Here is a 14,748-nt window from a genome sequence, read left to right on the forward strand (position 1 = left end):
TATTATTAATTGTATCAACAAATTATGATCTTCTGTGGGTATTGTGGTGGCTAGTGGGTTTGTGTAATTTGGTTGAGCTTATTAGCTATCCATTTCATTTTATGAATTCAAGGAGGGGAATTATAACACCACCATTCACATCGAGAAAAGAAGAGGGGAGACTATTACACTAACAAATCATGAATTTTTTTCATATTGTGTATTACCCAAATTATTACATTTGAATCAATATATTCCGCTTTATCATAATTTTTCGGTCTATGTATTCCGAAACAACAACCGTTTTTTTTCTTCTAAATGAAACCATTTGTCAGAAACGTGATCAATCACAATTGCGTGTACTTTTCAAATCAAGTTGTAGTAGATCCTTTCATGTTATGAATATTGTAGCCAACAACGGATCATCATCTACGATCTCACTCTCAACTTTATCAATCCGCTTCTCGCGCTCCTCAATCTCGTCGTCAAAAGAGGAAACGTATGCATCTTTCGTTCATTTATTTTCCACTTGAATGAATTTCTTTTTGTTTGATTAAATTATGATTAATTGCTGTTGATTATAGTGATTTGTTTGATTTTAATTAAACTTTTGTTTGATTTGTGCCTTTCTGAGTAATCGGTTGATAATCTGAGTTTATGGTTTTGCGGTCGTGTGCGAGAAAGATAGCGTAGCAGTGATGGCGGTGGCTGAGGGTTGCGACGACGGCACTTCTAGGGAACAGCCTTCAGAAAGGAAAGCGTTAATTGTGCCTTAATTGGCGTTATTTGTGCTTCATAATTGAAGGCGTTATTTGGGCCTCATAATTGAGGGCGTAAACCGTGCCTCATAATTGAGGATGTTAATTGTGCCTTATTTAAAAGGCTTTAATGTGTCGTAATTAAGGACGTTAATATCTTATTAATTGTGCTTTAATTAAGAGTTTAATTGTCTCAATTATAAGTTATCATAATCGTGTAAATATTTTGATGAGCACCTGCATATACACGTGATTTTATTAATAATTAATTATTTGATATATTTTTTATTTTTATAATTTATGTAATCTAATATATATAGTCTTATATTTTTCTTGTTTCCTTTGTTTTATTTTCAGGATTCTTGGAAGAAGACCGGTTTTTCTTTTCAGACATTAAAATTTTATTGTCTAAATTGCCCCGATCATCTCGCATGTCCGACTGTTAGATAATAAGCTTTCTTCAATAAAAGAATTATCACGATGAATTGCCTATTCATATTTGTGAGAGTTATTCTCATTTTCAAAAAAAAAATCAATATATTCTGTTTTTTTAAAGTTTGGGTTAAAAATTTGACTTGGTTCTTGAAAAACCCTCTAAATACCCGGGTTGTCACAACTATATTGTTAAATAAAATTTTTGTTCACTTTAAAAGAAAAGTCATTTAAATAAAATTTTTGTTCACTTTACAAGAAAAGTCATTTAAATATATTTGAAAATAAATTATTTATTCTTTTTGTAAAACAAATTGTATAATATTTTGTAAATATAATTGGATGTATTTTAATATAAAATTAAACTAGTTTAATCATTTAAAAATAAAAAACGGAACGGAAGGAAAAGTGAATACTCATGTATTTGGAAAAAGGATATTTATAAAAATTAAATAAAATATACAGGAAAATCGTTTTGTTTCGTCAAACAGAATTTATATTCCAAGGAATCGTCGAATCGCCTACGTAACCCTTATAAACCCTAGACCCAACTTCAACTCTCAATTGAGTCTCCAAAACCCTAGAAAATTCAATTGCTCATTCAAGATCACGATGAAGTCAGTATCAGCACACGTTGTATCCTCAAAGCCAGTCTCTTTAGCCACAGCTTCGAGAATCCTCTCCAATTTCGTCTCTATGGAGAACGGAGCTTCTCACGCCGTCTCCGTCTATCTCCGCCGCGCTGCCACCTCTTTCGCCGAATTGAATCAGTTCCACAAGGACCTCAAATCATCCTCCTCTTCTAAGTCCCTCAAAAAACACTCTCAAATCATCGCATTTGATTTCGGACAGGACGAGACGGAGATTAAGGGGGAGGGGGATAAAGTGGAGGAGATCGAGGGAAATGCTGGAATTCTGGTGGAAAAGAGTGAGGTCACGAAGAAGAAGAAACGGAAAGGCGAGGAGATTGAGGGCGATTTTTCGGGGGAGTCTGCGGAGCAGAGTGGATTGAGTAAGAAGAAGAGGAGGAAGACGGAAGGCGATTGATAAGTGCGGTGATTATTGTGTTTTTATATACTGTTGTTATTTTAATTAATTGTGTTCTCCGATAGAAGTTGCTGGGATAGTGGGGCAATGTTGAGGACTATACTGTTATATTGAGTGCGCGAGGGAGCTCAGGGAGGAAAGATAATGAGAATTTTGATGTTAGTTATGCACTCAGTCTCTGATTGTGATACTGTATGGACTAGCTCTCTTATGAATACTGATTTTGTTTTGATTGAGTAACTGGTTTGTGTTGTTACTGTTTCTGTTCAGTTGTGATTTAAACTTTAAATTGCAATGTAATATAGTACAGAACAGTCCGCATGAAGAAGACTGAAAATTACAATAAAAATTAATTCTCAACAGCCTGCATGGTGCATACCTTCATTGGTAGTCAGGTTCCATTAGTCCATAAACCTACTGTCTGATTGCAGACGTCACAGATGATCAGAAAGTAAAATTTCGAGTGGAGAAGAAACGAGAATTTTTGTAGCTTGAGAACTGCCATTATGCTAATTAATATGCGTGTTACGTGTTGCATTACATTTTAAGCCAGATTACACGCTGTTATAAACACTTGTGATAGCTTCAGTAATAATAATTCCATAATGGTTTATGCAGGATGCACACTATTCTAAATATGTAAAAATGAACCCCATTGTTCCACAGACATATGGCTGTCATATACCTCTCATCTCTGACAAGGTACTGATCTACATTCCAATTTTTAATAAATGTTTTTTTAACTAAAAAAATTTACATTCGTGGCAAAAAAAAAAAAAAAAAATTTACATTTGTCCAACTAAATAATTATACACACACACACAGAAGTTTAGTTGAAGGGGATTTCTTTTCCTTTCTAAATAAAAATTTATAAAGAACTGTAACTTAGCTCCTCCAGAGGATCCTTGAAATTGAAAAATAGTGGTCTTGTAATCTTTATTATATAGTTGCCAACCATTAAAATAAGGGGCGGCGATTAAAATTGGATTTCATTACTCTTTGAAGATGAAGGTGGTTTGCATCAAAACTAGCTTCTCCATCCTTTCCTTGTATTCAGTAATTTGAGTATCTGAGATTAGCCTTTTTAGCTTTCTTATTGTTTACCCTTTCTTTTGTTCCCCTAAAGATAAAGATATTTAAAGCTGTAAACCAAACCAAGTTTTTTGCAACCTGGTTCAGTCTGCATCTGTCATTTTCTCAATGACCCAGGGCTTGAACAAGCGAAATTGTTTTTTGTTTATAACTTTATATACAATTTCAAATTTATATTTTTTTTATGTGAGCTGATCTCAATTGTTGATATCCTTTCGCTTATGTGAGCTGATCTCAGTTGTTATTATGTGAGCTTCCTTGGCTACATAACAGTTTCAAAGTTTTTGGCATATCTAAACTCATTCTTGTTACTCTCATTTTGAAAACTGAAAACAAATCTGCCAGTCATATTGCGTCAAATTCAGTTTTTCATAAGAGGACCAAACATATAGAGTTAGATTGTCACCTGGTTGTAAAAAAGTTACAGCTTGGGATGATTGCTCACATATCTAAATACATCTTTACTGCTCCGCAAGCAGCTGATATGCTCATTAAGGCTCTCTCTGCTGCTTAAATTTTCAGCTCCAAGTTAGAATCCTTTCTAACTTGAGGGGGATGTCACAAATATAGATGATAAGAAGAAAACTGACAGGCATGTCAGAGTTTATAGTCATCAGAGTCTACAGTCCTCAGAATTTATAGTCATCAGAGTTTACAACGCATCAGAATTCGTACTCCGGCGGGTACTGCCAAGGTCTTTAGGTGGCAGCTCCTGCATTCAGTAACAAGCTGAAGCACTAGTTTGTTACAGATATTGATATAGAAATTTTTTATGTAATTACTTCTGGAGTAAACTAGAACTTCCATTGATCTGTATATACACAAACACTCTGTAATGAAATTCATATATCGTAATGATACAGAGGTATATGGAGTTTAAGTACGGTGAGCACTCCCCACTCAAATTTTGAATATGTACTGCCTACACATGTTTGAACTGATGGCTGGCAGCTCAAAGCCTGGAATGATTACACTTTTAGCACCATGATCCCTTTTTGTGCATAATAAATTTTCATTTTCATCTTTACAGCATGTTTGGTATCTAAGTATTAACATTCATATACATTTTGGCAACAGAAACATAGATGTTTTAGGGTAATTTGATGCCTGAATCTGCCCGAAAACAAATTGCTATCCTAGCCAAAACATAGAAGAAAAGATGCTGAATATTATAACGAGATGTGCTGAATAGGTTTGTTGGCACCTGAATTTAGGGTTAAAAATGGGGCGGGTTCGGGGCGGGACTTCATTTCTCAGCCCCGCCCCATATATATTTTTCATGCCCTCTCCCCGCCCCATTCCTCGCGGGGATTTATTTTTAATCCCCATCCCCGTCCCACCGGGGATTTAATATAATTTCGCCCCGCCTCGCCCCGCTGTTATAATATTACACTAAATTTAGTAATTTTTTCTTCAGAATCTAATAAAAATATACGAGACATGTATATTAAAAGCAAAAAACTAAATATAATAGAAATCAAAGAGACATGTTATACATTGTAAAATTATAGTTTTATATATTATAAAATAATAATATTAAATATATTAAATATATTATAGTAAATATAATAAATATATTATATTAAATATATTTATTTATTTATATTAAATATATGCGGGGCGGGGCGGAGAATCCTCGCGGGGATTCAACAAATACCATACTTGCCCCATATTTTGGCGGGGCGGGAAATCATTCCCCGTCACTACCCCATTCCCCATATTAGCGGGGCGGATCTGCCCCATTCGGGGCGGGTTGGGGCGGGTTCCCCATTTTCCCCACCCCATTTTTAACCCTACCTGAAATATTTTTATATAAACGAAATTTGACTCCCTGACATCACCATAGCAACCGAATTTGCAACCAACTATTTATAAATTAATACCATTTACTAACACCCTGTAATTTAGGTAAAGTAAGAAATCTGAAAAATTACAAAAAAGGTAAACTAAAACAAAGGTACCGTTACCATTATACTACTACCCCCAATCTTTAGACCTACCAATTATGAAACACATAAAGGAAGTAATATATACTTTTTTAAGAGGCAGGAAAGCACTGTACATATGAATATATTATCATTTATGACTGATCTTCAAGAAATAAATAAATCAATAAATTCCAACAAATTTATCTCTTAAATAATCTTAAATAATGGTATATAATATAGTACATAGGGCGGATGGGGTATGAACTTACAGAAAGGATGGGGTAGCACGATCATGTCACTAAGTTATTATAGTACATTAGTACCTAATAAAATGGCATTTTCCAGCTACAAGCCACCAACCGACCCCATATCATTCCTACTGAGATTTTGGGCCTGTTTGGCCAAGAGAAGCAGAAGCCACCCGTTTGTGCAAAGAAGTAGAAGCACTTTTAAGAAGCTGAGAATGCTAGCTTCTCTCTCACAGCTTCTGCTTCTTTTCCAAACACTTTATTAACTTATTTACTTCTCACTTCTACTCCACTTCTTTACTATAAACAAGAAGTCACTTCTTTTAAGTTAACCCAAACGACCCCTTTATGTCTGTAAATAAGATACACGTACATACTATACATTTGATATTCCATACTTTGTCAGACCCGTCACCCCAGTACCCTGAAAAATATATCCACCTATGATAACGCCAAAACTATTTCAATAAAGGAAAAAAAAAGTCAATTTGATAAAAAAAAATTATTAATAAATTTATTTGCATCATAGTTTATCTCATATTAATTTGATTCCAATCCATCCGATAAATATATTATTCCAATATATTTTGAGAATTTAGTTATAAAATTCGGAAATCAAAACTAATCGGTTGATTTACCGATTCAGGATTTATCGGAGATTTTTTTAATATTTGAATTTTTTTAGTAAAATGAAAATATAATTAATAAATAATGAAACTAATATTTAAATATTAATTGATATTTAATTTGAAATTTTAGAAAACTAATAAAAATTATAAACCGACAACGGTATTCATTATTTTGAATATACACAACAAATTACTTATAAATTTTAGTCCACACAGCTTTACTACCTAAAACAACATGTATAAACGTGTCGTGTACTTTCGTGTTTCATGTATCTGGTGGGTATACACGAACACGACACGAATTCAATTCGTGTACACGATTGTAAACACGAACAGGACACGATTTAGAAACAGGTAAAAACGACACGAACTGTAGTACACGAATTTTTTCATGTACACGAAAACGACACGATACGAAATACTACATGAAAACACGAAAACACGAAATATACACGAAAAAATACACGAAACTGGTAACGAATTAGTACACGAAATATTAATATTTTACAAATATTGTCCAAATTCAGGCTTAAACATAAGCAAAGTTACATAAAATAAAGGATAATAAGGAAACTTTGAATTTGTCCGCGACCAACTCTTAATCTGAAGGGTAAATAAATATATATATATAAATATATATATATATATATATATATATATATATATATATATATATATATATATATATATATATATATATATATTTATTTATTTCGTGTACCTCGTGTCGTGTCGTGTACCCGATGGGTAAACACAAAACCGACACGACTTCTCAGTCGTGTATTTCGTGTCGTGTACCTTTTCGTGTCGTGTACTCAAAATGCAAACACAAACACTAAATTTTCGTGTCGTTTTCGTGTCGTGTGAAAATTTGCCGGGTCTAATTACCTCCGTTCCCGGTTATACGTAGGACACCGCACACTTATTTAATGGTCTTTCTATAATTTATTTTTATTTTTTCCGAATAAAAATTTAAATTTTGAATTCTTTTTTGAAAACAGAAAATTTAAAAAATAGAATTATTTTTGTAAAGACAATAAAATAAGTATATAGGATTAAATGAGATTGATAGAGTAGTATTTTGATTTTGAGTTATAAATAAATAAATAAAATTCTGAATATTTAATAGTAATTTAATACTTTAGTAAATAAAAAAGAGTTAATAGAGATGACCTTACAGTTGACCGGCAATCACGGCGTCCCTACAACACTCCCACTTTCTCTCTCTAGAAATTTGATATGATTTATGGCGGTCCTCTTCTAGAGAGAGAAATTAATATCACATTCTTCACTGCCAGCGCCAATATGCTCAAGCCTCTCTTGATCTTCCTCTTCTTCTTCTTCTCCACTGCTCCTCAGCTTTCCTATTCTCTTCAAGGTCTCTCTATGTACACACATATCAATGCATTTGTTTATCTTTATGAATGCACGCGTGTTTACTAGAATTCAACTTAGATTTCTAGGTCATGTTGTTTAATCTTTTGTTTTTGCTCTTCAGTTTAGTTTCTGCAAGTGTTTAATTCTATTGCATTGCAATTACTCTTGTTTTTTGCTGTTCAATTGAGTTGATTTTGGTAAAGTAGAGCAGCTTTATTTATTACTCTTAATTAAAAAATTAGTTGTTTTTAGTTGAGTTAGGTTTAGTTGTGATTAATTTTACTTTGTGGTGAGTTGATGATGGCAATGTTGATTTGAATATTGGATTAGAGGACAAGGTTATGCTCGGAGAGAGGAAATTTCTTTTCGCGTCGTTTTTTAGTGTATGTGCAAGTAGAGATATCTTTTGGTTATTTATGCTGTTGCGATTGTTAAGAAATCATCTTTCCCTAAATGGTGTTAAGAGTAGCCTAACAACGATTAATTCAACCCGACACTTTCAGCATCATGTTAAGTTGAGGTGTCACGAGGAGGGTTTAATTGGATCATGTATTAGCATAATTGTAATCAATAAGTAGATAGCGTTAAGGAAACCATAACATGTATGTGGAGAAAATGAATGTATAATCATCATAGATGAGTGTATTTAGTTTAAATCGAGAGCAGTAGGTTTTAAATTCTGCTGGCTAAAGGGTTTTGTGCAAGTCATTATTTCAGTTTATAAGATGTGGAAATATGCTAACAATTGTTCTTTTCGGCATCATGTTTGAATAATGCAGCACCTTATGTGTTGAGAATAAGCTGCGGAGCACGTAGTGATGTGCATACCCGGCCGACAAATACCCAATGGTCCAAGGATTTTGCATATACTGGTGGGGTGTTTGCTAATGCAACCCAGCCAAGTTTTATCACTCCACCACTCAACACACTTCGACATTTCCCTTTATCAGAAGGTCCTGAGAACTGCTACAATATTGATAAAGTACCTAGTGGTCACTATTCTGTTAGAATCTTTTTTGGGTTGGTGGCAGAACCGGGTTTTGACAATGAGCCCTTATTTGATGTTTCTGTTGAAGGGACCTTAATTTATTCTTTGCCATCTGGTTGGAGTAACCATGATGATGAGCGAGCATTTGTTGAAGCCCTTGTATATCTTACAAATGGCACTGCAACTCTTTGCTTCCATAGCACTGGTCATGGGGACCCAGCTATTCTTTCTATAGAAATTTTACAAGTTGATGACAGGGCATATAACTTGGGCCTAAATTCTGGCCAAGGAACTATTCTAAAAACTGGAAAAAGATTAAGCTGTGGTGCTGAGCAACCAAGGTTTGATGTGGACTATAGTGGGGACCTCTGGGGTGGAGATCGGTTCTGGAATTCAATCAGTACTTTTGGACGGCATTCTGATCGTGTTATATTTACAAAAGATAGCATCAAACAGGCCTCACAGGCACCCAACTTTTATCCAGAAACTCTCTATCAGACTGCTATCGTTAGTACTGATAACCAGCCTGATTTAGCGTACACATTAGATGTGGAGCCCACCAGAAATTACTCCATTTGGTTTCACTTTGCAGAGATTGATCCTCTAATCATTCAGGCAGGACAAAGAATTTTTGATATTGTGATAAACGGTGATATTGCACTTGCAAATGTTGATATTGTGAATATGACTGGGGATATAAGTCGTGCTCTTGTACTGAACACTACTGTAGCTGTTGACGGGAGGAACTTGGCGATAACCTTTCACCCACAAAGAGGCAGTCATGCAATAGTCAGTGCTATTGAGATCTTTGAGGTTATCACAGCGGAGTCTAAAACCGACATAGATGAAGGTGCGTATGCTATCCAGGTTTTTTCAATATAATGCATTGTTTTTTAATAATGCTGATAACAGAAATTATTAAATCCTCACTTACCTTTACTAAGGCTTGAACCCTTGACCTCTTGTTACCAGGGAAGGGGGGATATCAACTAGGCTACAATTCTGGGGGTTTTGAGCTGAATTGTTATTCTTTTTCTAAGATACAGAATACAGCTTTGCTGTTCATTTCCTCCCCTCCTTAGGAGATTAAGTTCTAAACTGCATTTGTTGTATATGATTAATCTCATTCATTATATAAGTCATTGACTTATTTAAAACTTTATTCAGTAAGATAAATCACCATTGACAAGAGTCTCATATAACTTTGACATTTTAGGGCTTGTTAGTGAATCATGATGCAGCTAGACGGATCTTTAAGTATTCTTATATTTGCTATTAACAAACTTTAATTCATTTGGTTTATTACTATAATAATATCAAGACTGTTCTGTCAAGTCTCAAGCCATAACTTTACCATGCTGCTAACCAGGGAAGGCGCTGGGGGAGCACGGGGTGAGCGACCGCACAGGACCCCCGAAAATAAAGGACCCCTAAATTAATAAGTCCATGTGTATATATATGTGTGTGTGTGCGTGTGTTGAAATTTAACCCAAAAAAGTTAGTTATACATATTGGAAGTGTTGTTAATGATTTGTTTACAAAATATGCAAGAAGAACATATTTTTGGTGAATTTTAAATTTTTGAATATACTTCTTGTTTATAATGTGTTTTTAAAGTTCATTTTAGTAAAAAAAATTATTTAACTTTTTATTAAAGTAAAAATTAGGGCCCCTAATTTGAAATTTCGCATAGGGCCCCCAATATTTTTGCCCCACCCTTGCTGCTAACTTCCCAAGTCTTGTAATGTGCCTATGCGCTTTAACCTTAAATAGATCTTTTTATTGAAGTTCATTAGAAGCTTAACTGAATTTAAAGTGTGTAAATATCATTTAACAGTTTGTCTTATAGTTTAATCAGTCCTGGTGTTTGCTACTCTGCTATTTCTTTGTGGACACTCAGTTTTTAAAGAAAGCATACTGTATATAGGCCATTGGTAATAAGATAGATGACACAACGTGTAAATATAATTTTGCTTCTTTTTATCAGTTAGGGCTTTACAGACATTGAAGACTGCACTAGGGCTTCCACTTCGATTTGGGTGGAATGGTGATCCATGTGTTCCACCACAGCATCCGTGGAGCGGAGCTGATTGCAAATTTGACAAAAATAGCAGTAAATGGGTCATTGATGGACTGTACGAATCTCAATCCATATTAGTACTCTTGAACTTTTTTATTCTGTCTATACCATTGAATGCATCTGTTACTCATATTTTCAACAAAACACATACCTTTAGAAAAAAATGGACACTTATATATAGGCATTTGATGGGGGGCATTTAACAACTTTGGGTGACCGAAGGTCATCTGATAGTGCACAAATATTTGATTATTAATCTAGGGAATTTTGTAGTTAGCCAGAGAGGGTCTAAAAGCTGATAAAGAAGAAATTGAAACACAACAGATGCACCTTTAGGAACCCAGCCCTTACGTACCCGTTGCAAAAGACCACTCAGACATTTGTAATAAAAGTAAGCGGCTTCAAAAACAGTTAAGTCTGTTTACCTTTAGACACTTTGATCATGTGAAGTCCTATACTCCTATTATCACAATCTGCAACAATGAAGCTCCATATTTTGTCCTATATTAGATGAATTAAAGCAGTGCAAAGTTTTAACTTAGTTAAAGCACGTGTAAATTATTTTTTCCATAATGAAGCCACTACAACATACGGAAATATGGTCCTTTTGGCCACTGCAATATGTTAATGCCAAAAGGCTAAAAAATTGAAATAATATTTTTATCTAGTTTTCAGGAATCACAATGCGTGCTTTTGAACAAGATCATGTAATTTTCCTAAGCATTTAGCATGGTCTACTCTGTCAACACTTGAATATATTATCACTTCAGTATGTGACAAATGTTTACGTACATATATGACTTTGTACTGTTTCCTTTTTTCCACATTTTCTTGCGGAAACTTATCTTATATCGACCAGCTAAAATGTGCAATATTCATTTGCTTGTGGTTACTGGTCACTAATGCATTCTTCTTCTGATTATCCTAGATGTCTGACATTGTTATAATAATTTATATTATTTTGTTTTGAAGTATCTAATTATGGATTTTACTTTTTTTTCTTCTGCAAGATCAGGGTTCTTGACAACCAAGGTTTGAGGGGTTTCTTACCAAATGACATGTCTCGGCTACAGAATATACAAAGCATGTAAGTTATTTGCATTTATATTTTCAAGTTATTCTTAAAATTATATCGTGTGTGCATTCTGTTTCTGCCAATGATTCTACTATATACATTTGGTAGTTTTTTTTCCTTTTTTTTTGTATTCAATTATTGAGTAGTGTGTTTTTACCGGAATATTATCGGAACTTATGAAATTCGATGAAGATATGTTCTTTGCACAGTATATTGGGAAATATTAACTGCAGGTAGTAGTATCCACTGAAGAGATCTTTCGTAATATAACCTTTATTTTTTCCCATTTTATTATGTGCAGAAATTTAAGTGGAAACAGCATCCATGGAGCGATACCTTCTTCACTTGGGACAGTTACCAGCATAGAAAAATTGTAAGGCATATAATATTGTATAATTTTTTTCAGATAGCTGGCGATGCTTTTTCTTGTTGTAAATGCAGTTGCCATAATTCTAATTCTCAGAATTATACACCCGATATATGTTATTAATATATCTGTCTTGGTTAATTATAATTTTTAGGTCAATAGGGGACCTGCAATTGGATGAAGAAGCATATACTTTCAATGAAAAATATATTGTAAATGGGAGTAGGCAAAAAAAAAAGTGTATATATTATACCCTTTTTCAGTATTTTGGTTATATTAAATGTATGAAATTCGTTTTAAAAAAATATAAATGCTTCATAGTAGACCGAAGTAAAAAAATAAAATAGAATTTTAGAAGTGGTTCTCTGCTTTGTCTGTGGGACTTGACATACTAGCACATATAAGATCTATAAGTTCCCATGCAGTAATTGAAAGTAGTATTGTAATACTGTTATAGTGTGATAAGGCAAACAATGAGATTACTGCCAAGAGACGCCTCCTGAATGGCAGTCTCTTAGTTGGTATTGTAAATGATTATTTTTCTATTCTTGGTTTTAGTTAGCCTACTACGTTGATGTTGCATCTTAATCTAGCATTCATTGCAGAGACCTATCATACAATTTTTTCAATGGATCAATACCTGAAACCCTTGGCCAGTTGACATCATTGCAGACACTGTAAGATCTCTCAAGCTCTTTAATAGCACAAAAAGTTCAATGGCTCATGTAACTTAGCATGATAATTTTATCGTTGTGATTCAGGAATCTAAATAGCAACTCCCTCTCAGGAAGAGTTCCATCTGCACTAGGTGGAAGACTTTTGCACAGAGCAAGCTTTAAGTATGTTTACACATAAAGCGTTATTGTTCAATCCTCTGGATGTTAAGTGCTACTCCCTCAGTCCCATCCGTTAACGTTTGGAAGAGGGTTAGACACGCATTTTAAGGCTGCTATAAAGTACAGTTTCACAAACTATTTTGAAATTTTATTTTCTTCTGAATGAAAGTTTAATGTTTAAATTTTTATTCAGGAAAAGAAAATTTTAAAAATAAGCTACGAAACTATACTTTATAGGAGCCTTAAAATGCGTGCCAAGCAGTGAAAAAAATTTGTAAACAAATGAGCGGGATGGAGGGAGGATAAGGTTGCAACTGGCAGGATATTCAGTCCATACATGTGGCCATCGCACGAGATGGACTAGATAGATGCTTAGGTGCTTCAGGACTCAGAAGTCTTAGCAAGTTAGTTGTAGTACTTTAAAAACATTGCATAATCAAACTTATGTCGGTTAAACAACTTTCCTGATATCTCTGTGGAGACTTACAGTACTATTACACATGATTAATATATGACAGGCAGGCAGCTATAGCTTACATTCTGCTTTACTTAGAGTAGATGGACTTATAGTCTTTTCACATCAAAGAATCCGCTGGGCCAAGGAATTATTTTAATCTAAAGGAACCCAAGTAACTGCTGTATTACTGTATTATGATTGGGGGTATTGGCTACACAAGTGCTGCAAACATAGATTGTGTTGAGTGAATTAACAGGTCCTTGGTCAACTTTAGTCCCTTGATTACTCTGCAATGTGTTCCTAGCCCCTAGTTTAGGAAAACGGTAACCTTAATAGTGCTAGCAGCAGTAGAGAGGATGACGTAATTTTGTGACTTAAATCTAGAAGTGTTATATTCCCTTTACCTAATTAATTTTTAGTGATTCTAGTCACTAAAGCTCGGGATGTTCGCATAGGGGTTGATTTTTATGGGTGCAATGTGGAGTAAAGTTTGTCATATACTCGTAATAAGTTTGTTGTTTAAGATGTGTACTGGATTCTTTCAGTTTCACTGATAATTCCGGCCTATGTGGAATACCTGGACTACCTACATGCGGGCCTCATTTGTCTACGGGAGCAGTAGTTGGCATTGGGCTAGGGGCTTTTGCAGCAATATTACTCTTAATCACATTCTTAACATGTTGGTGGAAACGACGACAGAATATACTCCGTGCTCAGAGAATCGCAAGTAAGGGCATTTTTTTTAACACCAATCATTTGCAAATTACGTATCACTATAAGTTAAATTGAATAATTTTTGTGTGCCATGCAATATGGAAAAGATAATATTAGTATTACTTAAAAGAGGTCGCTGTTATACACTGCTGTTGATTGTTAGAAGATTTGAATGTACAGGCAACTTTTGTCACTGATAATTTTGGTTTCATAATGCTCAACAAGAGAAGCTATAATCAACTTTTGTCATTGATAATTTTGATTCTATAATGTACAGCAAGAGAAGCTCCTTATGCAAAGGCAAGGACCCATTTTTCGCGTGATGTGCAGTTGGTCAGGCATCATGCCCATGAAAACACTCGTACAGCTGTTGAGAACGGGCCTAGCTTGCTTTCCTGAACTACGTTGACATCATGCTCTATTCACATGCTTTCTTCAGAAGCTGATTACAAAATCACTAATCACGATTGTTTTTGTATTCGCTACTTGTGAAGTAAAATTATTTCACAAAGTGTTGCCCTTTGGGAAATGCCAGGGATGCATGGATAGAAGAATCTTGTATATTAACACCCCCTCATCCTCTCCTCTCCTGGGGAAACTCCTTTGTAGCAATTAGCAAACTTTACAGTATATAGAGGAATCAATATAGGAAATGGCTTATTTTGTTACTTAACGTGGGAGCTGGTGCTTGCTTATATTATTGCTTTTTTCAATTATAGTGGTGCATATGCTGCAGACTCA

The 14,748-nt window shown here is 34.5% G+C and overlaps 2 protein-coding genes across 2 annotated transcripts; both read left to right on the forward strand.

Annotated features, from left to right (window-relative positions):
- Nucleotides 1–1,661: 1,661 nt before the first annotated feature.
- Nucleotides 1,662–2,456, forward strand: LOC108211517 (uncharacterized). Its single transcript, XM_017383146.2, has one exon. The coding sequence runs from the start codon at nucleotides 1,782–1,784 to the stop codon at nucleotides 2,214–2,216; it is 435 nt and encodes a 144-aa protein (XP_017238635.1). The 5' UTR covers nucleotides 1,662–1,781; the 3' UTR covers nucleotides 2,217–2,456.
- A 4,850-nt stretch (nucleotides 2,457–7,306) lies between these two features.
- Nucleotides 7,307–14,748, forward strand: LOC108205327 (receptor-like protein 4). Its single transcript, XM_017375249.2, has 9 exons — nucleotides 7,307–7,491; nucleotides 8,270–9,328; nucleotides 10,466–10,613; nucleotides 11,574–11,645; nucleotides 11,935–12,006; nucleotides 12,606–12,677; nucleotides 12,762–12,839; nucleotides 13,839–14,020; nucleotides 14,285–14,748. Exons 1-9 carry the CDS (start codon nucleotides 7,353–7,355, stop codon nucleotides 14,404–14,406), a joined length of 1,944 nt encoding a protein of 647 aa, XP_017230738.1. The 5' UTR covers nucleotides 7,307–7,352; the 3' UTR covers nucleotides 14,407–14,748.

The sequence above is a fragment of the Daucus carota genome, chromosome 1 (genome assembly GCF_001625215.2).
Source record: "Daucus carota subsp. sativus chromosome 1, DH1 v3.0, whole genome shotgun sequence".
In the NCBI taxonomy this organism is placed as follows: domain Eukaryota; kingdom Viridiplantae; phylum Streptophyta; class Magnoliopsida; order Apiales; family Apiaceae; genus Daucus; species Daucus carota.

Excerpts from the sequence above, each read along its gene's own strand:
- LOC108211517 (XM_017383146.2), top strand. The coding sequence starts at position 1,782 with ATGAAGTCAGTATCAGCACACGTTGTATCCTCAAAGCCAGTCTCTTTA.
- LOC108205327 (XM_017375249.2), top strand. The coding sequence starts at position 7,353 with ATGATTTATGGCGGTCCTCTTCTAGAGAGAGAAATTAATATCACATTC. Across the intron at positions 10,614-11,573 it reads AAATGGGTCATTGATGGACT|GGTTCTTGACAACCAAGGTT; the intron begins GTACGAATCTCA and ends CTGCAAGATCAG. Across the intron at positions 12,678-12,761 it reads TTGACATCATTGCAGACACT|GAATCTAAATAGCAACTCCC; the intron begins GTAAGATCTCTC and ends GTTGTGATTCAG.